This window comes from Meriones unguiculatus, chromosome 14, assembly GCF_030254825.1.
Source record: "Meriones unguiculatus strain TT.TT164.6M chromosome 14, Bangor_MerUng_6.1, whole genome shotgun sequence".
NCBI lineage: Eukaryota > Metazoa > Chordata > Mammalia > Rodentia > Muridae > Meriones > Meriones unguiculatus.
Genome location: NC_083361.1, coordinates 1,924,883 through 1,952,665, shown reverse-complemented (window position 1 = coordinate 1,952,665; position 27,783 = coordinate 1,924,883). Strand labels below are relative to the sequence as shown.

Here is a 27,783-nt window from a genome sequence, read left to right as displayed (position 1 = left end):
ACCTTTACCACACAAAGGCTTAGCATGGACCAGGGTCTGGAGACCAGGAAGGGGGACCCTGTCTTAAGTGGAGACAAAAGCTAAAACAATAGGCCAAGTCAGAGAGGAGCAGATCTTTCTAGGACCCTGTAGCTGTGGAAAAGGGTTGATGTTCTCAAAGGCATGGAAAACCACAGCAGACGCTGGCACGCACAGGGCGGGCAGGGGGGCCGAGGAGTGGGGCCCTTCTCCACTCCGTGACCACTCTTTCTCCTGGCCTGGACCCCCAGTTCCTGCCCACTCAGATGCTGGTGAAGTTCATGGCCGACATCGCCAGTGGCATGGAGTACCTGAGCACCAAGAGATTCATCCATCGCGACCTGGCTGCCAGGAACTGCATGTGAGTGGGAAGCTGGGTAGGGGCCCATCTTCCCCCCAGGAGCTTCCTCCCTCTTCCCCAGGGTGAAAGGGGAACTGGAGCCAGCCTGCAGGGAAGGTTAGAAATCTCCAGACAAGGTTAGAAAGGTGTGGTCGCCAACTTTTCGTGGCTGTAACAAAATACCTGAGAACAGGTGAAAGAAGATGGATTTGGGCTCAGGCTTTCGGCAATTCCAGGCCATGGGCACCTGTGGGCACCTGGCTCCCTCACGGTGGGCCCGTGGGAAGGTGTGGAGTCCTGAGAGACAGTGTGACAGAACAGAACTGCGTTTTATGGGAGCTGGAAAGCAGAGAGACCGTGAGCTCCCTCTTCCAGCCGCACACCGACTCATAACCACTGAGTTGTCAACTTGTCAATGGAGAACGTCCCGTTGGGGAGTCCCTGCTGTAAAAGCCTTGGGTTTTTTTTTTAATCTGGGTGCTGGATTTATGGATGTCTTTGTCATTATTTGTGCCCATCCTGAGCCACACGTTTGGTTGGAGTCTTTACTTTTTCCCCCTCCTTTGTTTAGTTCCTTTTTATTTTACCTATTTTTTGTAGGAGTGGGTTTCTCTGTATAGCCTTGGCGGTCCTGGGTGGCTGTGAGCCGCCACATGGGTGCCGGGAATCAAACCCAGGTCCTCTGCAAGAGCAACAAGTGCTCTTAACTGCTACTTTGTCTCTGTGGCCTCCACTGTTTGCTCTTTGTATTTTAAGCACTTTTTAAATTTTATTTTTATTTCATGTACATTGGTGTTTTGCCTGCATGTCTGTATGTCTGTGTGAGGGTGTTGGATCTTCAGAAACAAGAGCTAGAGATAGCTGTGAGCTGTCATGTAGGTGCTAGGGATTGAACCTCAGACCTCCGGAAGAGCAGCAAAAGCTCTTAACCATTGAGCCTTCTCTCCAATCCCATAGTTTGCTTTCTTGAGACAAGGTTTCATGTAGCCCAGGCCGGCCTTGAACTTACTATGTAGCCACAGATACATAGTATCTGCATGAAATTTAAACATCCTGAACTCCTGGTACTTCTTCCTTTACCTCCCAAATGCTGAGACAGATGCACACGGTCACTCCTGACTTGTTTTGGTGTATGTGTTGTTTTTTGAAACTACACAACTGTACAACTCAGGGTGTCCTGAAACTCATGATGTAGCCCAAGCTGACCTTGAACACATACTTCCAGGGGTTCCAAGGATGTGAAACCACAGCTACCAGTGTGCACATTTCTGTGTATTTCATACACATCCAAGGACCAGAGAAAAGGGGGCGGGGCACTTGCTGGAGATGGCTCCCGGATCTTCCAAAGGAGCCTAGGTCACTCCCCAGTGCCTGCATCACTGGTTCACAGCTGTCTGCAGTGACTCCAGCCCCAAGGAGATACTGCGCTTTGGCTCCACGAGAACCTGCTGTCACATGCGCACGCGCTCACATGCAGGCTCACACACAGAACTGAAATAACAAAAACAAAATTTTAAAGATTTATTATATATACAGTGTTCTGTCTGCATGTGCACCTGCACACCAGAAGAGGGCACCAGATCTCATTATAGATGGTTGTGAGCCACCGTGTGGTTGCTGGGAATTGAACTCAGGACCTCTGGAAGAACAGCTGATGAACACCTCTGAGCCATCTCTCCAACCCCCCCCCAATAAATAAATAGGATTTTAATTCAAGAAAAGAGAACAGGAATTCAGGAGTTTCGAAAGGCTCTCGAGGCTCTGATAAAAAGCCAAAGCTGAGAAGCCTCTAGGAGTCCTTTGGTCCAGACTCCTTTTAGCAGTAAGGAGTAAGGCACGTCCCTCTGAGGCCGGGGTGGGGTTTAGGAGTCAGACCTCAGCAGGGCCACGGGGAGCCAGCAGGCCTCCTGGTGGGGATGGCCCTGGTCCTGACCGCCCTGCATCCCCGCCCTGGGCAGGCTGAACGAGAACATGTCCGTGTGCGTGGCAGACTTCGGACTCTCCAAGAAGATCTACAACGGGGACTACTACCGCCAGGGGCGCATCGCCAAGATGCCGGTCAAGTGGATCGCCATCGAGAGCTTGGCAGATCGCGTCTACACCAGCAAGAGCGACGTGGTACGTGCCCCGGCAGGAGTGGGGGACCAGACCTGGGAAGCTGCAGGGCTCGGAGGGAATCTGTCTGTGGAGCCGGGACACATTTGGAGAGTGTATGAACAATATCGCACTTGTACACGCTATGAAATACATAGGCTCGGCCCGCGTGTGCATGTGTGTGTACCCATGCTAACTCTTTCTGTGCGCACTGCGATACACCCGTGGACACCGCTGCCAACAAATGTCCACGTGTCACATGCTCCATCGCCAAAACTTAGGTGTCTGTGTAGGAAGATGCTCTCACCCCCCTTCCTCTGCTCTGACAGTGGTCCTTCGGTGTGACAATGTGGGAGATCGCCACCCGAGGCCAGACCCCGTATCCGGGAGTGGAGAACAGCGAGATTTACGACTACCTACGCCAGGGGAACCGCCTCAAACAGCCTGTGGACTGTCTGGACGGCCTGTGAGCGCCCTTAGCATCCCCCTAACCCCACCTCAGGGTTTACCCCAGCCCTCAACACCCACACAGAGCCCCAACATCTCCAAGACTGGCTAAATGTGCATGCAATCCCTCAGAATACTGAGAAACCCATTTGCCCCTCACCAGCGCTCAGAGGATGCCAGTGGGGTGCAAGTTCGCCAGAGGCACCTTTCTCAGCTCTGAAGGTTGTGTGGCAGGCAGGCTGGGCCAACCCCTTCCTGCCTCGGCCACCCTGAGACTCCCACTGCCCATGCGCCTCAACTCCCCGGCTCTTTGCAGAGCCCTCACTCTGTTTTACTGACCTTCTCAGACTCTCAGATCTCGGAGCTGCTAGCAGGACCATTCAGGAAATGCTTACAGCCTTTGCTGCACAGCAGCGTGCAGAGAAGGGCGTGACATTTAGACCTTACTTTGAGGTTAGAAAGGAGGATGTTGCTTGGGTCAGGAGGAGACAGCCTGGGAGTGACTCCCCACGCTTCCTTTTGGGCACCCCTAGAGCTGAAGCGGGTGAGATTAATAGCTAATCTGTTACAGAGCTCACTGGAAGGCAGTGATTCAAGTGCATGGCTCGTATTGACTCACAGTCAGGGGAAGTAGACAGGCTCCGTTGTTAGAGAAAACTGAGGTCTGCGGGGAGTGCATATCCTGTGGTGCTATATGAGGTGCCACACCCCAAAATCTGATAATTCAAAGCCAGCACTGGTTTCACAGTGTCTGAAAACGAGCAGCTCAGTAGGGTGGTTCTGCTGCGGGTCTGTAAAAGGTTATGGAGGTGGCAGCCGGGGCTGCGTGTGAAGAACCAGGCGGGAGGGCTGACTCAAGATGGCGTGCTCATGTAGGGCGTGGGGGCACTCACCTTTAATCCCAGGGAGAGGCAGGAGGATTGAGTTCAACCTCAGCTACAGGGCTTTCCGGGACAGCCAGGGCTAACACAGACAGACAGACAGACAAACAAAAGCAAAGGCACACTCACATGGTTGGGGCAAAGCTCAGGCCCTTGCTGTGGGGACCCTCCACAGGATGCCCCAGGCTTGCTAAAGTCCCGAGGATGTGCACGTGGTAGCCGTCAGGCCTGCTGTGACCTAGTCTTAGAAGTCCCATGTGGACCATCCATTTTGCTGAGCCAGAGCGAATCCCCGCGCTCAGTGGGAGGAGCCTCGGCCTCAGCTTCTGAGTGACAGGCCGTCAAAGAATGTGCGGACTTCTGTAAACCAGTCTACAGGGCTTCCGATTCATCCTAGACTCCCATAGGTCGCCTCCTCCCGTGATGCGCTTGGTAAAGCGAAGATCCAGGCGTTGATATGAGCGTCCTTGCCGTGAGGCCACACTGGAAAGCTTCGCCATAGCAAACTCTCACTAAAAACCGCTGGAGACCCAGAGAGGTTTCCTAGGATCCTTTCAGTTTCCGAGTTTCCCAGCCCACCCCAGAAACTCTGCAATCCTCAAATCCCTGCAGACATTGCTAAGTCGATGGGGGGGGGGAGGGAGGCTCTCTAGTCCCCAGGTTCCCACCTGAGTGTCCTAAAGGCTCCCCTTAACTCCTAGAATGCTCCTCTTTGAGCCCTGCTCACTCGCCACCCTTTGCTTTACCTCCTTAGGTATGCCTTGATGTCCCGGTGCTGGGAGCTGAACCCCCGGGACCGGCCAAGTTTTGCAGAGCTTCGGGAAGACCTGGAGAACACGTTGAAGGCTCTGCCGCCGGCTCAGGAGCCTGATGAAATTCTCTATGTCAACATGGATGAGGGCGGAGGTGCCCTTGAGCCCCCTGGTGCCACAGGCGGAGCCGACCCCCCAACCCACCCTGATCCTAAGGATTCCTGCAGCTGCGTCACTGCGGCCGACGTCCACTCCACCGGACGCTATGTCCTTTGTCCTTCTACCGCCCCTGGACCTGCTTTGTCTGCTGACAGAGGCTGCCCAGCACCCCCAGGGCAGGAGGACGGAGCCTGAGACAATCTGCCAGCTGGGACACTCTCTCAGGATCCAAGCTAGGCACTGCCACTGGGGGAAACCTCACCTCCACTCTGCCACTCCAGGCCTTCTCCCCAACTGCAGCACAGTCTCGCCTCCCTTCTCAGATTCAGTCCAGGAAGATGTGCCCAGGACTGTGCCCTAAGCCTCCTATCTATAAAAACAAGGGATGGACCATCCAAAGGACCTTCTTGGATCTCACGTCCCAACATTCTAGGTTCTAAGCTTCGGGTTTAGATTTCACGGTCCTCAGAGATGATGGTCTTTGATTCCAAGGAACCGAGATGCTGTGTTCTAGCTCTGAAGTGCTGTTGTTGGACACATGGCCCATTCTTCCAAGGCTCTGAGATTCTGTGGCTCTGGATTTTCTTGGTTCTAAAATTCTTAGCAATGGCCCTCATGGTGTTAAGTTGCATAGCTCTGAGATTCCAGGCTCTAAGCCCTGGTGGTTCTAGACTTTATTTTTCTGGAACCTAGTAGAATATTCTACATTTTAAAATTCTAAGTATTCTAGGCAGCAGGTTCTAAGGTAATGCCGTTCTCAGATTTAACAGTCTAAGGCTCATGTTGGAATACTCCAGATCAGAATGCTTCAAACTTTTGTTTTCTTCATTTCTAAGGTTCCAGTGATGGTCAGCTACAGTTTCTGAGGCATTGTGATCACAGATTCTTTTAATACAATATCCTGCATTTCAAGGGAATAAGATTCTACAATCTGAAATTCAAAAGCTTTAAGAGTCTCCAGATAGAGTCTAAGCTATGATGTGATGATAATCTGAAAATTTTGTCCAGGGGTCTAGGCTCTTTAAGCTTCCACATCATATGCTCCAAGATTACAGATTCTGAAGCTCTAAAACTCTGACACTGGCCTGCTCTTGATCTCAGGCACTGTGCTGTGCTGTGGGCCTGAGACTGGGTCCGCAGCATCTGAGTCATAAGAGGCTCACTGTTAATTAGGACTAACTAAACACCAAAGTTCTAACCACTTCTAATGCTGGACACTCTAGGTTCTGTGCTGCTTTCTGCCTTTCCAGCACTTAGTTAAATGTCCAAGAACACATATTTCTAAAAGATCTTAAAGCACTAAGCACTATAATTTAAGAATCCAATGTTCTGAGTGTCTAAGATCCTGAAGGTCCACAGGTTTAGAATATTAGGTCTGATTCTAAGGATGGAAGCTTGCAGTATTTGTCTCTTAAGCCCTGTCTTTAGCCACCTATGCTTCCTCCTCTCCTGGTGTGGGGCGCACCCCACATTAAGCCTGTGCAATGCATTGGGAATGCCTCCTTTCCTCCAAGGGATGGGGCACCTCCCCTCCTTTTGGGCCACGGTGCCCCCTTGAGCCAGTCCCTCATCCTGTCTGAAGTGTGGACTTTGGTGCCTCCAGAGAGGCTCAGATCACATAAAACTTTTGTAAATCACTACCTCTGTCTCCTGTCTCCATTCAGCTGTGATATGGTCCCTCTCCCTGGAGATTCCATTTCCCCGTTGTGAAAAGAAGGGATGCTGTGTGTACCTGCAATTCCAACAAGAGGATGGAGAGTCAGGTGCAGGTCTTCACGGCTTACACAGAGGGACCCTACCTCAACACAAAGAATAAGAATGGTTTGATGGACTTGGGAATGTTTTCAATACTGATGATAGGCATGGACCATGCACACAGACAAATATATTCAACTCAAGAAAGGCAGAGTCTCAGAAAGCCCTGAGGAATACATATATGTGCATATGTATATACACACAAATATACAATTGGAGAGACAGACTGAGATCCCCAAAGGGTCTAACATACACACTCCAAAATCACATGTGAATTACCACACATACTCAGGCACCTAGCCACAAATACAAAGAAACAATTATTCAGACAGAGTAGCAGAAACACATAAACCCACACTGGTAAATTTGCAAGCATCAACAGGCCATAGGAAGAACTTTTAGTAACTGAGACACAGAAAGAACAACATCACACACGCGCAAGAATCAGATGCTGCGCCTGTGATCCCAGCTCTTGAGAAGCGGACAGCAGAAGGTCAAGAAATCAAGGCTATCCCTGATTGCACAGAGACAGCCAGGCCAGCCTGGGCTAGGAGAATGTCTCAAAGAAAACAACAATACTCCAGCTCTATGGAGTATTAGCACAGCAGATTCTCACACAGGCAAACATTCAGATTGACAAGGAAAAACGGACCAGAACATCTCTATCCACTCCCAGGCACGGCCAGCCCTCTGACTTGTTGCAGGGCTGACCACTGCGGATGTGAGCTCCCTAGGCGGCGCCCGGTCGCCCCCGCGTGGTGGCTCCCGAGAACCCGGTACAGTTCAATCCGGGCCACAAAGTTGCTTTTTTTTTTTTTTTTGAACAAATTGTGGAAGCTGGAAGGAGAGAGGAAGTCCGACGTGGGCGAGGGGCGGGGTGTCTGGCCTGGGATCTCGGGGCCCACGTGAGTGTCTGTCCCGCTGCTGAGTGGGTGCCGTGTGTCTAGGCTGTGGTGCAACCCTGTAGCGTGAGCGTCCCCGCGGAGCTTTGCCGTGCTCGTGCCACACCTACGATGCCGCTTGGGATCTTATTCCGAATGGATGCTTTTGGCCTGTCGCGCCTCTTCGCCTGTCGCGCCAGGCTTGCCTCTACCTAAGTGGAAAACGCTGGCGGCTTTCGTTGGGCGTTAGGGCTACGGGTTGGTTGTCATTTTTGCCCTCTGGGCGAGGGGCGACGGGGGCACGGATCAACACCTGCTGTTATTACGGACTCCCCTGTTGGAAGGCGTCGGTGGAGACGGCAGGACCGAGGGGACGGTCCAGAGGATGGAGGAGGAGAGCCGCGAACTTGCGCTGCTACGTCCGGAGCGGGAAGGCTGTGCGGTCGCGTGCGGAGAGGCTCGTCCGTGCAACCCGGGCGAAGGCGCCCTCCTCCCGCTGCCTAGCCCCGCTTCCAACCCTTCGGCGCCCCTTTTTTGTCTGTCTGTTTGACCGCCATCAAGGCAACGGGGTTTGCAGCCCGCGACGAGTGACAGACCCACCTCCTGGCTCTCCCGGCTTCCACCCTGCCGGGCGGCGAGGCGAGCCTCTCGGGGCGGCCAATCTCGTTGGCTCTTCCCGGAGCGCCCAGGCCGCGGTGGCGGGGAGATGGAACGGGCCCCGCGATTGGCGGGCGCGTTGTTTTGAAACCGCCCTAACGGCAAGGGGCGGGGCCTCCGCGGACGAGTCCCCTTCCGGCTTCCGGCGGCCACCGGAAGGACGGGGGCCGGCCGCCCCCCCGCCGCCGCCTGGGATTGGCCGCGGTGGCTCGACCCGCTCCGACTTCGCGAGGGGCGGGAGGCGGGGGCCGGTTGGAAAGCGCCGGACGGCGAGTCGGCGGCCGGGACGGGGCCGGGCGGCCATCCGGGGGCTCGCTGCTAGTCGCTCCGAATCGTTACCCGCCGTCCTCCCTTCGGCCGCGCCGCCGCGGGCGCGCGGGCGCCGCCCAATCAGTGCTCGCCCCGCCTCCGGCCTTTTCCCGCCCTCCGCTGGGGCCGCGACTTCGACGTAGGCTAACGCTTCCTCCGCGGCGGCTCCCGAGGCCGCCTGCCGCCGTTCCTCTGAAAGCCGCTCTGTGATTGGCTTAGTCCCCGGGCCCGCGCCCGCTGCCCCTTGCGCTGGCCAATTGAGACTCGCTTTACGCCGTACGGTACGGGCAAGGGGGAGGAGGCGGCGGCGGCCATTTTGAGCCGCCGCCGCCATTGGAGTGCCCCCCCCTCTCCCCCTTCGCCTCCTGACAGGCAAGGTTTAGGGGGGACAGAGCCCTGGGAGGCCGGGCCGGGCTCGGGGGCCGCCCCGGGGGCCCGGGCCATGGATGTGCGCCGTCTGAAGGTGAACGAACTTCGCGAGGAGCTGCAGCGCCGCGGCCTGGACACTCGCGGCCTGAAGGCCGAGCTTGCTGAGCGGCTGCTGGCGGCGTTGGAGGCCGAGGAGCCCGAAGACGAGCGGGAGCTCGAAGCCGACGACGAGCCGGGGTTGCCTGGGCACAGCGGCGAGGAGGTCGAGACCGAGGGGGGCCCCGAGCTGGAGGGGACCGCGCAGCCACCGCCGCCCGGGCTGCAGCCGCACCCGGAGCCCGGCGGCTACTCGGGGCCGGACGGACATTGTGAGAGTGCGCGGGGCGGGGGGCCCGGAGTCCGGGCCGATGATGGGCTGTGGGACGCGGGAGCTCTGCTCCGCCGAGGACCCGGGGATCTGCGGACGGGGCCTCCGGGCAGCCTGAGGGCGGATCCTGGCCTTCGGGTGCAGGGACAGCCCTGGGCCCGGGGGTAGGGGCGGTGGATTGTTTTTCTTCTTCTTCTTTTAAGGCAACCAGGGTTGGAGCGAGTGGGTGGGGAGGACTTTACAATCCTGTGACTCGGAGACCGGAAACTTTTGTGGGTTTGTTTTTCTTCTTCTTCTTGTTCTTCTCCCCTTTGGAGCTGGAGAAAGTCGGAAGAACTAGACCCTTTAGGGAAAGGGGTGTCTGTGGGAGGGAGGGTCGTGGAAGTGGGGATTCTAGGCGAGCTTTGAGCTGACAGCTTGGGTGACCATGCTAGTCCACCGTTTGGGCTGGATCTCAAAAGCCTGATTTCCAGGTAGGGGGAAGAGTGACTAAGGGTGCAGAGCTGGGAGGATTTGGAGAATAGAGGATCTTCGGTTTTCTTCCTGAATGGAATACTGGGAGATCTGCTTAGTGCAGGAGGTGGATTGGAGCTGTGGAACTGCGGGGTGCCCCAGGCTGGGAAGAGTTTCCCCAGACATGGACTGAACGCTCCAATGTTTGTGGGTGAGCTTTTAGGGGATAATGAAAGATCAGTAAGAAGATTGTACCCTCGCACTCTCCCCACCACCACCCCAACTCCTGCATTTCGGTTACATGTAGGGCCAGACTTGAGGGCAGGGGCAGTAACGAGCCAGATGTTTGGTGTGGGGAGATCCAGGCTATCTAGTTGGCTTCTAGAGAAGGCACAAGAACTGTGGGTTCTAAACTGTGACAGGGAAGGACAGTTATCTTAGTGGAGGAAGAAGCTAGGAGGCTCTAGAGTTGGGAAGGCCCTGAAGACGGTGCGTTGTTAGCTGTGGATACTTTTCCAAACAGGGATAGCTGGAGTTAGGGCAATGAGTTGGTAGCAAGTGGATGAACTGTGTGTTGGGCTGAGGACCCTTGTGTGCCAGGGAGCATGTAGCTGGTCTAGCAGATGTTGGGATGGAAGAGCATTGAGAACATGAAAAAGAAAGGAAACCTGTTAATTTCCCTGGGGAATTCATGATGGAGCTGAGGGAGTCTTCCTTTCCCAGAGCTGGCTCCTGAGTCTCCAGAAACAGTTCCTTGTGTGCCCAGGGAGGTGAGGTGCTCAGGGAGTATGGGGGGCATTTGATGAGCCAGGAAGTGTGTGAGGAGAGTTGGGATTCGAGTGAACCTGCCGCCCCTTGAGTAAAGGAGGCCCTGGTGTGAGAGTGACCCTGGAAGTAAATCCTGGCAGCCAAGGCTCAGAGTGTTTTCCTGAGAAGGCGCTATGGGGCCTGGGGCTAAACAATAAGGAGAGGGGAAAAAAATGAGGCCTCAGAAGAGACTTGGGATTGGCATCTGGTCCTCACTTGTTCCCAGGAAATGGGATCCTGTGGAGGGGCCCTGGGTGTAGGTAGGTGTGCACTGGTCTAGGGATTACCCGTGTGCTGGCAAGTCTTCCGTGGTCGTGGTCGGTTCCCTGAGAAGAAGGGAGCAGTTGGCCTGTGACTGTGTCCAACGGAGGAACCCTGGCAAGAAAGGCTTATGAAGGAGCCGCAAGGGTGCAGCCATAAGCTTGCTTCCAGCAGAAGGGTCTTGAGAAAGTAAGTTGGACTCTTTGGAACAAACTGTGTAGCCTGCAGACTCTTTGAGTTAAGCAGATCATTTCCCCTCTGAGTCTGGTCTTGTAAAATGGGTAAGAGAGCCCTCCTACCCAGAGTTGTTGGTCATGAGCCCGTCTGTCTATAGGGCTTCACATCAAGAGTGGCCTTTTAGGGGGAGAGAGTGGCCTTTTTCCACTTTGTAGAGAGTGGTAAAAGGCTCCCGCATCATCCTCTCTAGGCCAGCCTACCTCTGGTAGGGGAGAGTAACATAGACTTTCTTGGAAAACACTGTCCTGAGGCGCAGGAGGAAGCAGGATAGTTTGAAGAGGTTTTGTGTTCCAATTAAGATAGTACTCTCCCCTGTGATCCTTGTTGTGTCTCCCTCCCCCAACACAATTTTTTAAGCCCCCCTCAGGTCCCTCTCCAGCACTTTCTTTATCCTTGGGAAACATACTGTAGCAAGCCACGTGCCTTCTGGCTTTCCTCCCTTTGGGCTGCACCTGGTTTGTGCCCAGATGCATGTCCCCAGAGAAAGAACCCAGTTAACAAGTGGCAGAATGGTCCATCCTTGCCTGTGGTTCTGCCTCGCTGCTCCTGGCACAGCTTCTAGCAGGGTTCTGGAGACACCTATCAGCTTGCTTACCCCAGGGGCAGGGAGCTCCATGCTCCCCATCCTAAGTTCATACAGTTCTTTCTTTCTTTGTTTCTGCCATAGTCCTGCTGCTAAGCTTTTCACAGGAGATGTTATCCTTCCCAGGAATGTTCTCATCACTGGGCCTTTGAGTTGAAGCTTATCTGTTCCTTATCCCTTTCTCAGCTCTTTGAGCTTCATCTACAGTCAGTATATAATTTTTTAGTGTAAGTGTTAATGTGTCTGTCTCCCTAAACTGGATGCATTAGTGGAGCAAGTTTATATTTACCTGTCTCCCAGGATCCGGTGTATGGCCTGCATTCCATAAGTAGTCACTATTGCTCCTCTTACCCCTCGTCATCACCTGCTAGACCAACACTTTTCCTAACCACTTCTAACTCCAGCTATTCCTAGTGAGCGTGGAGGCTATTGTGATGCCAGAGGTTTGTGCACTGTTGGCTGTGCTGGTGATACATGCACGAGGCCCTAAATTTACTCCTGAGTACAGCAAAAGGCAGAGGCAGGTGAGAGTGTTCAAGTCAAAGATGGCTGGGACTGCTCAGAGGGTTGCTTATGCTCCAAGTAGAGACTGTTGTTAGCTGCTCATGAAGTGCCAGGTACATCCTTAAAGAGTAGCTCCCGCACTGGAGCCTACACTAACTTAGAGAGGTCAGGCTAGGCTCTACCACTTCATTTTAGCCAGAGAACCTCTTCTTCCTCAGTTGGTTTCATGTATTGGGTTTCTATAGAGCTCCATTGGGATCTGTTTGCAGATGTTTGAGACACAGGCTGTGCCCATAGACAACTGGGGACACCCCACTGTCAAAATAGGCTTCCACATGAAGATGTTATTCTCAGGTTTCTGATACTCTGTTCGCCTCAGTGAGGGCAATGTCTTGGTTATAAAAGTCCTTTCAAATGCATTCATCTAACTGATTTTTTTTTTTTTTTTTAATGTTAAGATGTCATGGACAATATTACCAGACAGAACCAATTCTACGAGACACCGGTCATGAAGCAAGAGAACGAGTCAGGCTATGACAGGAGACCACTAGACATGGAGCCACAGCAGCAAGCCTATCGCCCAGGTAGGAAGGCCCCCACACTTGCTTTCCTGGTGGAAACAGAATTGAAATAAGACCTTGCATTTTTCTCTTGGACAGTTCTTCTGACCTTGTCTTTCTGGTAAGGTATTTTTCAGGTTGGGATATTGGTTTTGTTCTATTTGGAGTTCAGGGTTTTATTCTTCTTTTTGGTTTATTTTTGAGATGATGTCCTTATTAGCTTGTTCAAGCTAGCCTTAAACTCAAAAAGGAGCTGGAACTGACTTTGTACTCCTGGTCCCTCTGCCTCCATTTTTCTCCCAGTTGTGTTTGGTTTTGAAGAAAACTAAGTCTGGCTTCCTGGTATCTTTCTTGGTGTTAGTGCCAGCACCCTGGAGGGTTTAGACCTGGGTACTAATGCTTGAGCCTTAGAGTCTTGCAATGTGGGAGCCGGAAAGAGCTTTCCGAATCCAATGTGGTGCTTCCTGGGTTCTGAAAAATACCACTCTAGAAGAGTTGGAAAAGGATTTCTTAGCCAGATACAGCTGGTACAATGCAGCATAGCTGTACTGCCTCTTGGAGGTTAATTGTTCGTTAAAGGCTCTGGGAAATCCTCGATTGAAATAAACCTCATATGTATGTTTAAACTCTGGGTTTCTAAAACATGGACCTATATTGCAGAGTGTTTTCCATAATAAGCAGGGAGACATAGCACCTCCCCTTTTATGCGAGTAGGTGACTTGTTTAGTGGCAAAACTGAGGCTAAAACCTAAGAAACTGGCTCATCCCAGTGTTCTTGGTACATGAGCTGTATTTCTTGCATGTGAGACTGACTCTTTGGGGGGGGGGGAGTCCTACTGTTGAAAATGGCTAACCCAGAACTGTGACTGCTCCACTCCTGCTATTGCAGTATTTAAAAAGAAAAGTGGTCTTGTTCTCTTATACGCTTGCTCTTCCCTTCTCTTGCTTTCTCTCCTTTCTCTGTCGCCCCCCCCGCCACCATGTCTCTCTTTTTCCTTTTCCTCTGTTTGTATCCAACTCCATCTAATAAATCTCTTTTCACATAAAAAATAAAAGAAAAAAGTGCTTTGTTTTGAGGGAGGTTCTCACTGTATCGCCTAGCTGGTCTGGACCCTGGGATCCTCCTGCTTGATTCTCCCCAAATGCCTAGATTACTGGTGTGTATCACCATCCATCCCCATGCCTTTTCTCAAGAATCTAGTTGATCCTATCTAAATCTAGTCTGCTCCATCCAGAAGTCAAATCTCCTGCTGTGTTTTTGTTTTGTTTTCTATTTTGTAGAGGGTGGGGAAGCTAGAGACATAAAGAAATGTAGATTGTAGATCTGTGTCGAACTCTGTGAGACTTGTGGGGTTGTTTGGCCCAAGGAGGTGGTTTTCTGTGCTCTTAACCAGCACCAGTAGCCTCCCCTGAGTCTGGCCTGTGCCTAAGCTGTGGAGGCAGCCATCAGAGTAACTGAACCCAATCTCTGCCCTGGAGAACCAGGAAGTTTGACGAGGAGATTGGAGCCGTGTGCCAAAGCTAGGGGGTTTCTTGAGGCAGGCACTAGAATGAGCAGTTGGAAGTGAATTGCTTTAGCTCTTGGTGGAGATGCTGCCTTCTCATCACCCTCTCAGAAAGTAAGGCAGAATGAGCGCAGAGCTTGCTCTTTGTTGATGGTCTTTTCCAGGGATCTGTCTGAGACTGGGGCTTTCTCAAGTCCCAAAATGCTATCAACCTTAACGTCTTGTTTGATGTGATTTAATGAAGCAGCTGCAAGAACAGCTGAACAGCTAGCCCTCCCACTTGGCTGATTGGGCTTTGCAGGGAGTGACTAAAGCCACTAGAGTTTGCTGTAGATCCATAGTACTCTGCTGAGTTCACTTTCTTCCCTGCCTTTGTCAGAGAGAAGCTCCGTAAGAATGAGGCAGACAAGTTCTCTGGGAGGAAACAGTTTAACTCTTGCTTCTTAGAGTTTGTAGGATCTTTGCAGGCCCTTAGGGCTCACTTCCTGTTAGTGTAAGACAAGGTTACTGTCAGCTATCATGAACCTTCCGAACATTAGCCATTAGTTCTACCTTTGGGTCATTTGAGGGATCTTGTTCTTATTTAAGTGTTGAAGGGCCCCATCTCCAGGAAGCCTGGGTGTTAGCTGGCTAGCAGACTCACCTATCCAACCTCATATTATTCTGGCCTCCTTGGAGTAGGCCTCTGGAACTCAGCCCTTCACTGTAGTCACAAGCCTGCCAGCATCACCAGGAGTGAAAGAGAGTGGAGAAGTCATAATCTCAGAGTTTTCCAAGAGTCTTGATCATCTTTTTATCCAACGATAGAAGTGAAGACAGAAATGAAGCAAGAAGCACCGCCCAGCTTTCTTCCCCCTGAAGCCTCACAGCTCAAGCCAGACAGACAACAATTCCAGAGTCGAAAGAGGCCTTTTGAAGAGAATCGAGGCCGTGGGTACTTCGAGCACCGAGAGGACCGAAGGTGGGTACATGAGACAGCAGTCACTTGTTTTCATTGGTCTCGGCTCAAGAGTGGTGCTAAGCACATTTTCTCTTCCCTAGTAGTCCTTTACTGGCTGCAGATTGAATTTCTTAAGCTTTGATCCTTCCTCCCATTCCTCCCTGCTTATTACTTGCAGAGGAAATTCCAGACACCTTACGTTTTTACTTTTAAGATGTCAGTCTGCCTCTTCAGCCTTCTCCTTACTGCTTCTGCAGTAATACAGTCTATTCTCTCCCAACCCCCTTAAGACAAGGTCTCAGTGTATAGTTGACTGGCCTGAAACTTGTTATGTCAACCAAGCTAGCCTCAAACTCACAAAGATTCTCTTGCTTCAGCTTCCATTCCTGGCTAGTGAATATTTATTGACCACTGTGTATCCCTTAGTTTGAATGCTATTTCCTGACTTTATTCCCCAGCACAACCCCTCCTGCCTACCCCTAATCCTCTGGTTTGTTCACCTGACACATTTTCTTTTCTACCTGGTAATGTCTTATCTAACTGGCTTATAACTTTTTTAAGAAAACTGGGTGTGATAGCACACACCTTTAATCTTAGAGGCAGAGGCCAGCCAGGTCTACAAAGCGAGTCCCTGATAGCCAAGGCTACACAGAGAAACCCTTTGTCTCTGGGGGGAAAAATGCCTATGGACCTAGGTATAATTCAGTGGTGGAGTCCTTTCCTAAACATATACTCTGGGCTCTACCTCCATCATGGCAGAAGAAAAGAAAGAACATGAATCTAGTTTGCCGGTAACTGAAGTTAAGACAAGGAACCTATACCATGGGTTTCTTCCTACTCCCACAAAGCAAAGGCCAAGAGCGACTTGTTGATGAAGAGCAGAGGAGGGATGCTAGCCCTTAATTTGGATCTCTTGGGAAAAGTTCAGTAGGATAGACTTGAGATGACATGTGCCTGGCACAGTGAATCCATCAGCTTTAACCCCAGCACTCAGGGGGCAGAGGCAGATGGATCTCTTGTGACCTCCAAGCCAGCCTGGGCTATGTTGAGGGACTTTTGTTGTCTTAAAACAACAACAAAACAAAAACCAATGCTAATTCTGGACCAGCAATGCTAGAAGGGGACTTCCCTAAATGTGCTCCTGTTGTAAAGAGTGACAGCAACGTCGAAGTAGAGTGCCAGCTCTTGGCTCAACATTTTCCTGTCTGGTAGTCCTGTACTGAAGAAATCACCAATGAGCTAACAAAATGCTCTTTTTTAAGGGTGTGGAAAGATGTCTTGTTCATAATTAAGGACATTTTAAAGAGTGAGAGGCTAAAAAATTAGGTCATGTCATTTCCTTTCAGATGTGGGATTTTAAGAAACCTGATACATGGGTTCATTGCGATTACTGTGATCCCCCCCCCCCAGGCCCTTGCCTTTCATTGTCCTCACTGTCACAGCCTGGGGACTGTGGCTCCCTCACTGTCACAGCCTGGGGACTATGGCTCCCTCACTGTCACAGCCTGGGGACTGTGGCTTCCCTCACTGTCACAGCCTGAGGACTGTGGCCCCTCACTGTCACTGAGGGCGGTAGTTCAGTGTGCACACAGCCTGAGTTAGGGTCTTAGGCTGTAAGAGAATGGTCCGGAAAGGCTCCCTGAATGACTGTGGTGCGCTTCTTTACCAGAGCAGTCCATCTGTCCTTTTCATGTGCTGGGAGTTAACACTCACTGCCCTCTGCAAGTATTTGATAACCCCTGGGAAGAAATGATAATCCAGAAATCAGCTGGGGGCCACTTGTAAATCTCAGCAGAAACCTTGTTTATTTACACTCCTCCGTCTGTTACGTGACTGACCACTCTTTCCCATACAGGGGCCGTTCTCCTCAGCCTCCTGCTGAAGAGGATGAAGAGGACTTTGATGACACCCTTGTTGCCATTGACACATGTGAGTCCCAAAAGTGCCCATGTGGGTCTGCCTTGTTCTGTGTTGCAAGGCAGTACCCTGACCTCCATCAACCCTTCCTAACATCACCCAGAGCCATTGTTCATCCATGAGCCCCATCACAGCTCTGGATCTAGAGTAGTGGTGTAAAGACAGGCCTACTCCTGAGTATAGCTGTGGGGCCCTTGCTTCCTTACAAAGAGTGGTGCTGCCTTCCTTCCTCCAGGTGTCCAGTGAAACTCTAGGATCAAAGTCAAAAAAGGAATATGAAGATCTTGTACCACCCTGTGTGCACAAGGGGGTTGTCTCTTATCAGGGAAATCTGAGTGCTGCTGCTGGGGAAACTTAACTCTTTGACAACCACTCCCAGTTTCCATCAGCTGCTCACGTTCCTAGTGAAAGCAATGCCACTTTGCCCTTTGAGACGCTGGCCTGTTCTTTGTCCTCTAGTGCAATGGCTTTCGCCTACACTGTACATGTAACCACTCAGGAAGGGTTATGAAGGGTCCCGGCCACTGAAATCAGTCTATGTGGAAGAGCCAGTGAGTCTCTTCACATATACCCAGAAGCCTTCTTGGCTCTTAACAGTGTGCATTATCAACACATCAGCTGTGTCTTTATGTAGCTCATGTTTATAGAGCACTGGCTGTGTGTTTTGGTGAGGGATAAAGACATAGATAGACATACTCTCACAAGCTGTCAAAAACAGTTATTTTTTGAAAGTGTTGAGTAGCAGTGGTCTAAAGGGCAGCACTAAACACTGATGTATTGACAGTGGTGTTCAGCCTGCCAAGAAATGAGAGCACCTTGTGGACAAGATGGTCAAGAAAGGATTCCCTGAAGGTGTGGCTGGCTTTTTTCTTAGAGAATCACACATGAGCAGGGAGGTGGCTACCTGTGCTGCACCTGGGTGGCAGGTGTGGTTCAGGTCAAATATTCGTACCAGAGCTGGCAACAGAAGACCACTCTTGAGCAGGCAGCACTGGGAGGTGATTAAAGTGTAGAGTGCTTGGGGTACCCTCATGATCCTAAAATCTCAGTTTGAACTTTTAGGCCCTCTCCCTAGCTTATGACACATTACCTTCAAAGGCATTTACTACAGTTTCTGAGGGACTTCCTGAAGCCCATCCTTGAACACCAACCGTCAGTTAATTGTTGGGGTTTTTCTTCCACAGATAACTGTGACCTGCACTTCAAAGTGGCCCGAGACCGAAGTAGTGGTTATCCGCTGACGATTGAGGGCTTTGCATACCTGTGGTCAGGAGCCCGTGCCAGTTACGGGGTCAGAAGGGGGCGTGTGTGTTTTGAAATGAAGGTGAGTGGGAGTGATAGATAAGACAGAAAGCAAGTCTATCCTTTGGAGTAGCCTGTCACCAGCCACCTTGTTCAGAGTGAGACTACAAGAGATTGGTTTGAGCTTAGACAATGTCCGAGCAAACAAAAGTATGATGAAGAATCGCAGCCTGGCTGTCTCAGAAAAGTAGGACAATTGTGTTCATTCCTGTGGAGGATTTGTGCCAGGTATGTAGAGCCAAACACTCTTAACAGTGATGTTTGTAAAGTGGGCCAAGGGATTGTCTCAGAGAGAAGAGTTTCCGGGCTCAGGGAGGTGGCTCAGCAGGTAAGGGCACTTGCAGCTACGCCTGACAGCCTGCATTCAGTCTCCTTCCCCACATGGTGGCAGGAAAGAAGTCCAGGCCTGGAAGTTGTCCTCTTGGCCACAAGCACACACTCAAACATAACATGTATAAGTGTAGTTCAAAAACAAGCAAGTGGCCCACTTTAAATGGAAGCTAGATGGAGTGGGCCAAAGAGCTGGCCATTGGCCATTACCAAAGTTCCATGTCAGCTTTATGCATGTTCGTGTGAAACGGGAGTTTAAAAGGCAGAAGTTACTAGTGTGTCCTTTCTGCGTGCCTCTCCTCCCCAAGGTCATGTCTGTGTTAACAGTCATTCTGGCAGGATGTATAATGCTCAGGGGAGGTGTGTGTTCAAGGAAGTGAGCTCCGTCCCCAACATTGGGGAAAAATGCTTGTGTAGTCTTTGAATACCCAAACTTAGGCATGACAGTGTAGAGCCCTTCACACAGTGTCAGTGCTGAGCTCTTTGAGTGGATTATCTCTGTTAATCCTCACAGTGTTAAGGTGAAATAAATAGTCTCACACCCCCAGCCTAGAGCTGCAGCTGACACAGGTTTATTTTACTGACTGACACACCATCGATTGAAGACCCAGTATTTAATGTACCAGTTAAAGAAATACTGTCAAACTTCATGGCTTTTCTCTATAAATTGTAAGATGAACTGTTAACTCACAGACACAAATAATATGAAAAGTGCCTGAAAGACAGTAGAATGTGGTTGTCTTTCTATGGGTGCAAACCATTTCCAGCAGATAGGGATACCAGGTAGCCAGGGAGATCGGACTAGATAGCACAGACTGTGGTGTTAAAAAGCAGACATTCTGCTGTGTTTTGTCCCTGTCTTTTCCCTTTAGAGGGAGAGTGAGACAACATAGGGGTTAAGGGTGCTTTTATTTCCTGCTTCTGTTACTTGCTATTGTGCCTTGTACATTTTTCCATACATTTACCTTAGTCCTGCCTCTTCGTTTTAATTTGTTTTGTGGCTTGATTGTTCCATAATGTACCTGGTTCCTTATTGATGGTTTTCTTCCCGGCTTTTATAAAAAGAGTGCTGCATTCAGTGTCCTTGCAAACCCATGTTTACATACTTGGACACCTAGGGATGATCCAGAGGTGCTTTGTTACAGAGCTTGTGCCCTTACTATCTTGATTTATAATGCAGGGGTTCCAGTGCACAGCCTCATGCCTGCTAGTGCTTTCCCCAAATGCAACTTTTCCCCCTGTAGCAGTATTAAACTGAAAAGGGGAAGGTTGGGAGCATCTCTTTCATGCCTTAGAGGCCCTGCCATCACAACAGGCTCTCCCTTCTATCAACCAAGTCATCTATATCTCATTCATTTGTGTCTGTCTATCTAGACAGGATCTCACTGGCCCAGGCTGGCCTCTGCCTCACTGTGTAACTCAGGCTGGCCTCAATTTTGTGGTGGTCCTCCAGCTTCTGTCTCCAAGTGTGAGATTACAGCACCATCACTGTTAACTGCTTGGTACACTTCCCTCCCACATTGCCTCATAACCCGTCAGCTTTGAGAGAATCAATCCTGAGCCTTGTTGTGTTCTATCCTCAGATCAATGAGGAAATCTCCGTGAAGCACCTTCCATCTACAGAGCCTGACCCCCACGTTGTCCGTATTGGCTGGTCCTTGGACTCTTGCAGCACTCAGCTAGGTAAGAAGAGGCCAGCCAGGCAGTCCTCAGTAGAGAGTGGTAGACCCTGCCCCTGGCTTCTCCAGGCTTCTGAGTTGTGTTTCCCAGTGTCAGACTCCAGGCACACCTCCCCTGGGATGGAAATAGGTACAGCTGTTAGTCTTGTGTCACTGCTTGACGGCAGGCAGACTAGATGTAGCCGAAACCTGTCACACTGCAGCTCTTCTTCAGAGTTAGTTCTTTGTCTTTTAGGAGAGGTCCAAGTTCTTTTCAGAGAGCTGTTTCCTTTATCTGAAACCATTGCTGCCCTTGCACCATACCGAAAGGAATTCTTAAGCCCTGTTTAGTTCCTTATGGATTTTCTGTCCAGAATAGAATAGAGTAAAAGTGGAAGACGGAGAGACAGTCAGGATTTTTGGCTGAAAGCTTGAGTTTCCTCTTGGTTTTTATATATAGTCAAGCTGGGTCATGCTATGAACTTTTATGTAGTCTTGTTTTTTGTTTGTTTTGTTTTGTTTTGTTTTTTAATATATAGTAGGCCAAATTTGGAAAATAAATATGCTTTCTTAGCCAATGCATAATTTTCCCTTTTATAAGCAGTTCCTGTTTTTGTTCTGTGGTAGATGCTGGGAGGTGAGCTAGGCAGTCAGCTGCTCTGCCACTGAACCACATCCCGGCCCTGTTGTATTTAACAGTTGCCTTTATTACTCATTTAATAATAGCATGTTATTGCTTGAGTTCCTATTCTCATTACTTGACAGCTTTAGACAAATCCTTGAAAGTAGGTATGTGAGGATAACCCTCAGCACCACATACACACAGAAGGATAAAGCAGGTGAGAATACCAGTAAGGGCTCAGCCAGTAGGAACACTTGGTACATAGGCCTGAGGACAACCTGTGTTCAGAAAAACACAAGAAGAGAAACTGACTCTGCAAGGTTATCTCACCCCTCTACACATGCCCATCGACACGACACACCATAATAGCTGCTACTTTTTATGTGTAGCAACATTCTTTTTTTAAGAATCAAAGGTGGAGGGAGTGGAGAGATAGCTTAGCAGTTAGGAGCGCTGGCTGCTCTTCCAGAGGACCCAGGTTCAATTCCCTGCATCCACAAGGCAGCTCATAACTGTCTGTAATTCTAGTCCCAGGGGATCTGGCACCCTCACACAGGTAAAACACCACCACACATAAAAGTAAAAAAAAAAATTTTTTCTTTTTTTAAGAATTATTTGCATCCTTTGGGGGAAAAAAAAGTGCTAAAAAAAAGTGCTTGATACTCTTGCAGAGGACCCAAATTTGGTTCCCAGCCCCTACATCAGGCAGTTCCTAACCACATGTAACTACAGTTCCAGGGAATCCGGTGCCCTCCAGGCAGGTGTAACCACAAGGTGCATGTAAATCCAGGCAGGCACACATGCACATCGAGAAACATAATGTTTGAAAGAGGAAGGATCAGTTCAGGAGTGGTGGCGCGCACACACACTTCCGTTGTCCCAGCTCTTGGGTGTGGAAGTGGAAGGATCAGAGTTTGCCAACAGTTCTGGCTTTATAATGAGTTTGAAGCTAGCTAGGGCTACGTGAGACCCATTCTCAACAAAAAAGTCATAGGTCAGAGCAGGTACAGTGATAAAACATCTGAGCCCAGCTATCCAGGAGGGTTGAGAATGTGAGCCCAGCCTGCACGTTCTGCAAGACCTAGTCTAAAAAGCATAAATCATCTCACTGTATCTTGCTCTTGGTTTTGAAATGTAGGTGGTGGCCAGGCATGGTGTCATACACTTGGGATCCAGGGCCAGGTCGATTTCTGAGTTTGAGGCCAGCCTGGGGTCTACAAAGTGAGTTCCAGGACAGCAAGGGCCGCACAGTGAGACTGTCTCAAAACAGTAAAGAAAATGTCTTTGTCTTCGGATTGGAAATGTATAGCAGCTGTGAAGGTGTTGAGTCAGTCCGTCAAAGATGTAACCTGCCTGTGCCTTCCTTCAGGTGAAGAGCCCTTTTCCTATGGTTATGGAGGCACAGGGAAGAAGTCTACCAATAGCCGCTTTGAAAACTACGGAGACAAGTTTGCAGAGAACGATGTGATTGGCTGCTTTGCGGTGAGTGCTGGCAGCCTGTGGGAAGTGGCAGGGCCCGGTGCCTGACTATTTTTAGGGTACCTGTAGACATTGTACCCTTACTCAGCCACTCTCTGTATCTGTTCTTGTCTCTCTTATAGTTTGATACTGTTTCCTCCAGACTAGGTATTACTGATTGGTGTGAGATTCAGCCTTCCTTGTCTTTATGCAGAGCTGAGTGATGATATCACGAAGATTTGGGCCTTCAAGTCTACACAACTCCCTCTGTGTATGGTTACCGCAGTAACATTTTCTAATCAAACGAAGGAATTTCTTCCGTCTGTTAGGAAATAGCCAGCATACTTACAAAGGCATCATATTAGCTTTCGGCCCCCATTGGCATTACCTTATCTTCCAAACTATTTTTTGACCTTAGTTGAGATGACATCCCATCATGCACTGCCTTCTAGAATAACGGAAGCATAAGCCAGAGGTGCCTGTGCTGCTGCATTAGTTCTGGAGAGCAGTGAGCAGCAGCCACTGATTGGGCGGCAGCTTTCAGCTCTGGAGCTAATAGGCAGCACATGGTAACACCTCTTGAAACTGTGTCATAAGTCTGGGGAGAGGAAGGGACTGCCTGGAGGATTTGTCCTCGGGATCTTCTCTTCTGCCCTCATTTGTTCACAAAGCTCCTTTTAAAAGAAAGTTCCTCAGCCGGATGGTGTTGGCACACGCCTTTAATCCCAGCTCTTAGGAGGCAGAGGCAGGCAGATCTTTGAGTTCCAGGACAGCCAGGGCTATATACACAGAGAAACCCTGTCTCAAGAAACCAAAAAACAAACAAAAAAGAGTTGGAAAATATTTAAACTTAGAGACACTGGGAAGGCTGCTCAGTTGATAGAGTGCTGGTTGAGGGCGCAGAGCCCTGGGTTCAGTCTGCAGAGATTCGCCTACAGCTCTGGCTCTCAGAAGGTAGACAGCAGGACTCAAAAACAGATCAAGAAGGACCTTTAAAAAGAAAGTAAAAACATGGGCTGTAGGTAAAGTAAAAAGTAAAACATGGTTCAGAGGTTAAGAGCACTGGCTGCTCTTCCAGAGGTCCTGAGTTCAATTCCCAGCAACCACATGGTGGCTCACAGCCATCTGTACTGAGATCTGGTGCCCTCTTCCGGCATGCAGGTCAGGTATACTGTATATATAGTAAATAAATAAATAAATGTTAAGAGAGAGAGAAAGAAAAGACAAAAAGACCCCACCACCCCCAAAACAAATTTGAGAAAAACAAAAATCAAGACCTTTAAAGATCAGGACCTTTGCCATTTACTGCAGTTGCTTTGACCTTGTGTGTGTGTGAGAGAGAGAGTGTGTGTGTTTGTGTTTATATTTCTTTTTTATATTTGACCCCGTTGGGAGTGGGCTGCATATATCCTTAATATTTCATGTACTTTTAAGTCCACCATCTTAAACAGTATGTTTATCAGCTATGAGATTGATGTGCTGTTGGCATATAAGTAGCTGTCATCAGCCAGCATTTAAATTATGTCAGTTGTCCTACTGACTTGCTTTAGTAACTTGAATTTTGGTTTGGGAGCTGGCCAGAAATGTGTTGTGTTCTGTTGTCCTGTCTTGGTTTCTTTAGTCTGAAACAGATCCCCAGCCTTCCTGTATATTTTTATGACCTTTGTGTATGTGGTTGGAGGTGGGGGGAGACTTGCCTGGAACTCATTATGACCTTTGTCTTATTTTTCTTTTTCTTTTTTAAGGCAGGGCCTAATTATGTCTGAGCTGGAGATTGCTATATAGACTAGGGTGGCCTCTGTCTCCTAGAAATCCAGCCGCCCCTGCACCCCGTGCTGGAATTGAAGGTGTGCACCACCATAGTGTACTCTTCTAATAAAACTTCTGCAAACAAAAATTAGCGACACTTATATTCTATAGACTTGAAATCTTTTTGGTGGATGGATTTCTCTGTGTAGCTCTGTAGACCAGGCTGGCCTTGAACTCAGAGATCTACCTGCCTCTGCCTCCTGAGTGCTGGGATCAAAGGTGTGTGTCATCACTGCCAGGCTTCAGTCTTGAACTCTTACAGTTTCCCTATTTAATAGTATATTCTGACAAATTTTCAGTCTCCATGTAAGTGACACAAAGCTAACGCAGAAGCATTTTTATATTTTTGTGTGAATTAAAGAAAAACAAGGAACCTAAAGAGTGTGTAGCTCTTACCTCCACCCATTGTCTCCTGTGTCCCAGCTGCACACAACACAGGAGCCACCTGTTGAGTGCTTCGTGTCTAAGTACAAGAGAGGGGACATTTTTCTTCTTTAACACAAAAGCTAGCATGTTTATTCCATCTTTTGCTTAACTCTGTTCCTTCAGATCTTTCTCATATGACAACAGAAGCCTAAAGGCCCTCTTTGGGTTTTTTAATTATTTGGGGCTGTTTGATTGCGTGTGTGTTGTTTGTAGTCATTGTTTTCACCACCATAGTTGATAAAGCCGTTGTCTTCCTTAGTGGACATTTGATGAATTCGGTGCCTTATGATTTCATCAGCTATGACGTAGTTACCAGGGTACCCTCCTTTGAAAGCTGGTCTTCCTGTCACTCCCTGTTAGTTGTTTGTTTAGTGGTAGAGATACAGGTAATACCAAAGGAAATATTTATCATTTTCCCACTTGCCAGGATCACTCAGACATTTTTGTAGCCCTGCATATGAACTCCTATACAATTTCTTCTTCTCCACCGGAACAGCTTTTGCTGTGCTTAGGGGAGCCCTTTCACATACATCTGTGCATTCTCATGGACAATATAGTGTTTCTTCCTAAGTTAACTTCTGGTTATAAGTTGGGTATAGTGATGGCTGGGTATATGCATGCATGTATTTTTCTGTGTGGATGTGTGGAGGCCAGAGATAAATAGTAGGTGTGTCTTCCTTATTTGCTCTACACCTTTGGTTTGTTTGTTTGGTTTTTGTTGTTGTTGTTTGTTTGTTTTGGTTTTTTCTTTTTTTTTTTTTTTTTAACAGAGTTTCGCTATGTAGTCCACCCTGGCCTCTGTCTCCCAAATACTGGAATTAAAGTATCTGGCACCAAACCTGGCAGTCCACCTTAATTTTTTGAGACAGGGTTGGTCTCTTCATTGAACCCGGAGCTCATCACTATGGCAAAGCTAGGTGGTCAGCAAGCTCTGGGCGCTTCCTGTCTCTCTCTTAGCGCTTGTAGATTACAGGTGCATGCCACCACACTTATTTTCTGCCTGAGGCCTGGGTATCCAGACTTGAGTCCCAGGCTTCATTGGTAGCACTTTACTTGCCAGCTGCTCAGCCCTGTGTTGTCAAATACTGATGGCTAGCTATCACTAGGAGCGCACAGCCAAGAAGCTGATGTGGTTCTGTTTGTGACCCTGTTTTCCAAACCCTTGTATCAGCATGATGCTCTGCATCCTGTGTCAGCTGATCATCTCTATTTCAACGATTTCAAGGGAATTTTTGTTGCTTTAAAGTTTTTAAGATTTGTTTCTATTTTATGTGTTTTGTTATAAGTCTTTTGCATTAATATATATGTTTGCTATGTCTGTGCTCTTCTGGAACTGGAGTCACAGGTGTTTATAAGGTGGGGTGCTGGGAATTCACCCTGTGTCCTCTGCAAGTAATCTTAACCACTGAGCCATCTTCCTGGGCCCAGTTTTATCTTATTTCATGTATGTGAATGCTTCGTCTGCGTGTATGTCTGACCACTGTGTGCATGCATGTGGTGCCTGTGGAAAGCCAGAAGAGGGCATCGGATCCTCTGAACCTGGAGTTAAAGTCAGTTTGTAGCTGCCGTGTAAATACAGGCAACTGAACCCAGGTCACTATAGGTCACTCAGGTCCTCTTCTTTTTTTGAAAGAGTGTCTTGGTCTGTAGCACTGGATGACCTGGAACTCACTATGAAGAGTAGGCTGGCCTCAAACTCACCAGCATCTGCCTTCCCAGTGCTGGGATTAAAAGCATGCACCACCACACCCGGGCTAGTTTTTCAGACATTTTTTGTAGTTGAAGATGACCTTGAATTGCTGAACCTTACTCTACCTCCCAGGTCCCGGGGCTGCAGGTGTGAGCAGGAATGAGCCTTCTCTTGAAAAGTTCTCAGCCACTCCCAAGAATGAACATCTGTCTTCTCCTATGCCTCTTTCTCTCCCTTACCATTCATACTTAACCCTGTATTCAAACTTTTTAAATAGAATCCAGTTCTGACTAGATTCCACGTACAATCCCTTTTATTAGATGATGTCATAACTTTAGAGAGGGCTCACAGCAGGGGTTGGAGGGTTATAAAGTCACTGTCTAGGAAACAGACAGTACATGACTGTATAAGATCTCAAGTCCTCAGTTGACAAAAAAAAGACCAGGTAGCTTTCCAGCTGGAGAGCATCTACATTGCAGCCGTCAGAAGGGGAGTTGCTGCAGCCCGGAGGGCAGCACAGAGGTCTGCCCAGCAACCCTGCCCTGGGTGGATGGCTGTGTGGGTAGACTTGCTACCTGTGCGTGCTGGCTTCTTCACACTGTGGCAGTTGTTTTAAAAAGTTGATGCCCAAGGGCGGTGACACCTGCTGTGTCGGTTTCCATGCCCAAGCAAAGGTGGCTGGACTACTTGTCCCGAGATAGGAAGATGATGGCAGAGACCTACTACAGGCAGAATTCCGCCGGGCTTGTGTTGGCGTGTCTGCCCAGCCTGGCCATTACCTGTGATGTGAGGAATTAACAGGCATGAAGGCATGAGGACTGCGGGGTTCCTCAGACTACCGCATCCTGTCCCTTTGGTCGGAAACTGTACCTTGACTGTCACCCCTTCGCCACCAGCACCCGCAGCAGTCTCTCAGGGACAGCTCTGGCCAGGCCGCTACACTTAAAACAAGTCAGAGCCCTCAGTCCCACCATCATGACGGTTCTAAACCTCAGAGCTAACTTGGAGAGCCTTTTACACACTAAGGAGGAGCCACGGCTCCTCTGCCAGCATTCAGCCCCAGCCTCTGACATCTGCAGTGTCTGGCAGCTTGTAGTGAGAGCTCAGACCAGCGTAGTCCCTGGTGTATTAAATGTACTAGCCTTTACTTACAGTGACCCTGTGGAGCATAAACTAGCACAGATACCTTTTGTTTTGTTTTTTTTGTTTCGTTGTTTTTGTTTTTCAGAGAGAGTTTCGTTGTGCAGCAGCTGTCCTAGAACTTAACTCTGTAAACCAGGCTGCGCTCACACTCAGAGGTCTGCCTGCCTCCTGAAGACTGGGATGAAAGGCTTGCACCACCACTGCCTCTCCTCCTGCCTTCCCCCTTTTTTGTTTTCATAGAGAAACAAGATAAAATAGTTTGCTGAAGGCCACAAAATAGGATCAACTGAACTTCAGTAACTCAGTAACAATTGAGTGAATGGATCCTTCCCAGCATGTCTGGGATTTCTTTTCTCTTGCCTTTATGTGTCGGGGCACCTGACCTGTATTCTCTTACCATGAGGTTTATACACATGGCTCATTTTCATTTACTGATCAGGACCTAACTTAGAAGTTCCCTCTAAGAAACCCATGGGTGTTTTTACTGAATTACAATATTGAGACTCCTTGTTTGATTCTCCATTGGTCCCTGAATTTCATGGGATCCAG

At 49.3% G+C, this 27,783-nt stretch overlaps 2 protein-coding genes across 6 annotated transcripts in view; both read left to right on the top strand.

Moving 5' to 3' along the window:
- Positions 1–6,331, top strand: part of Axl (AXL receptor tyrosine kinase) — a 28,597-nt gene extending 22,266 nt beyond the window's left edge. For both annotated transcript variants that reach the window (XM_021657498.2, XM_021657497.2), the window contains 4 exons: positions 270–379; positions 2,317–2,476; positions 2,782–2,918; positions 4,535–6,331. In XM_021657498.2, coding sequence (XP_021513173.1) covers positions 270–379; positions 2,317–2,476; positions 2,782–2,918; positions 4,535–4,886 — 759 coding nt within the window. In that variant the 3' untranslated portion in view covers positions 4,887–6,331. The remainder of the gene's footprint in view (positions 1–269; positions 380–2,316; positions 2,477–2,781; positions 2,919–4,534) is intronic.
- Positions 6,332–8,590: 2,259 nt separating this feature from the next.
- Hnrnpul1 (heterogeneous nuclear ribonucleoprotein U like 1) overlaps positions 8,591–27,783 on the top strand; it is a 32,695-nt gene continuing 13,502 nt past the window's right edge. For 2 of the 4 annotated variants that reach the window (XR_009585365.1, XM_021657501.2), the window contains exons 1-7: positions 8,591–9,030; positions 12,333–12,458; positions 14,747–14,900; positions 16,735–16,808; positions 17,981–18,120; positions 20,012–20,111; positions 22,078–22,190. Coding sequence is in view for 3 of the 4 variants with exons in the window: in XM_021657501.2 (XP_021513176.1) it covers positions 8,736–9,030; positions 12,333–12,458; positions 14,747–14,900; positions 16,735–16,808; positions 17,981–18,120; positions 20,012–20,111; positions 22,078–22,190 (1,002 nt within the window). In the remaining variant the exon portion in view is untranslated. Of the gene's footprint in view, positions 9,031–9,463; positions 10,740–12,332; positions 12,459–14,746; positions 14,901–16,734; positions 16,809–17,980; positions 18,121–20,011; positions 20,112–22,077; positions 22,191–27,783 lie in introns of those variants that run through there. The other 2 variants (XM_021657502.2, XM_060366454.1) reach the window with 2 other exon arrangements.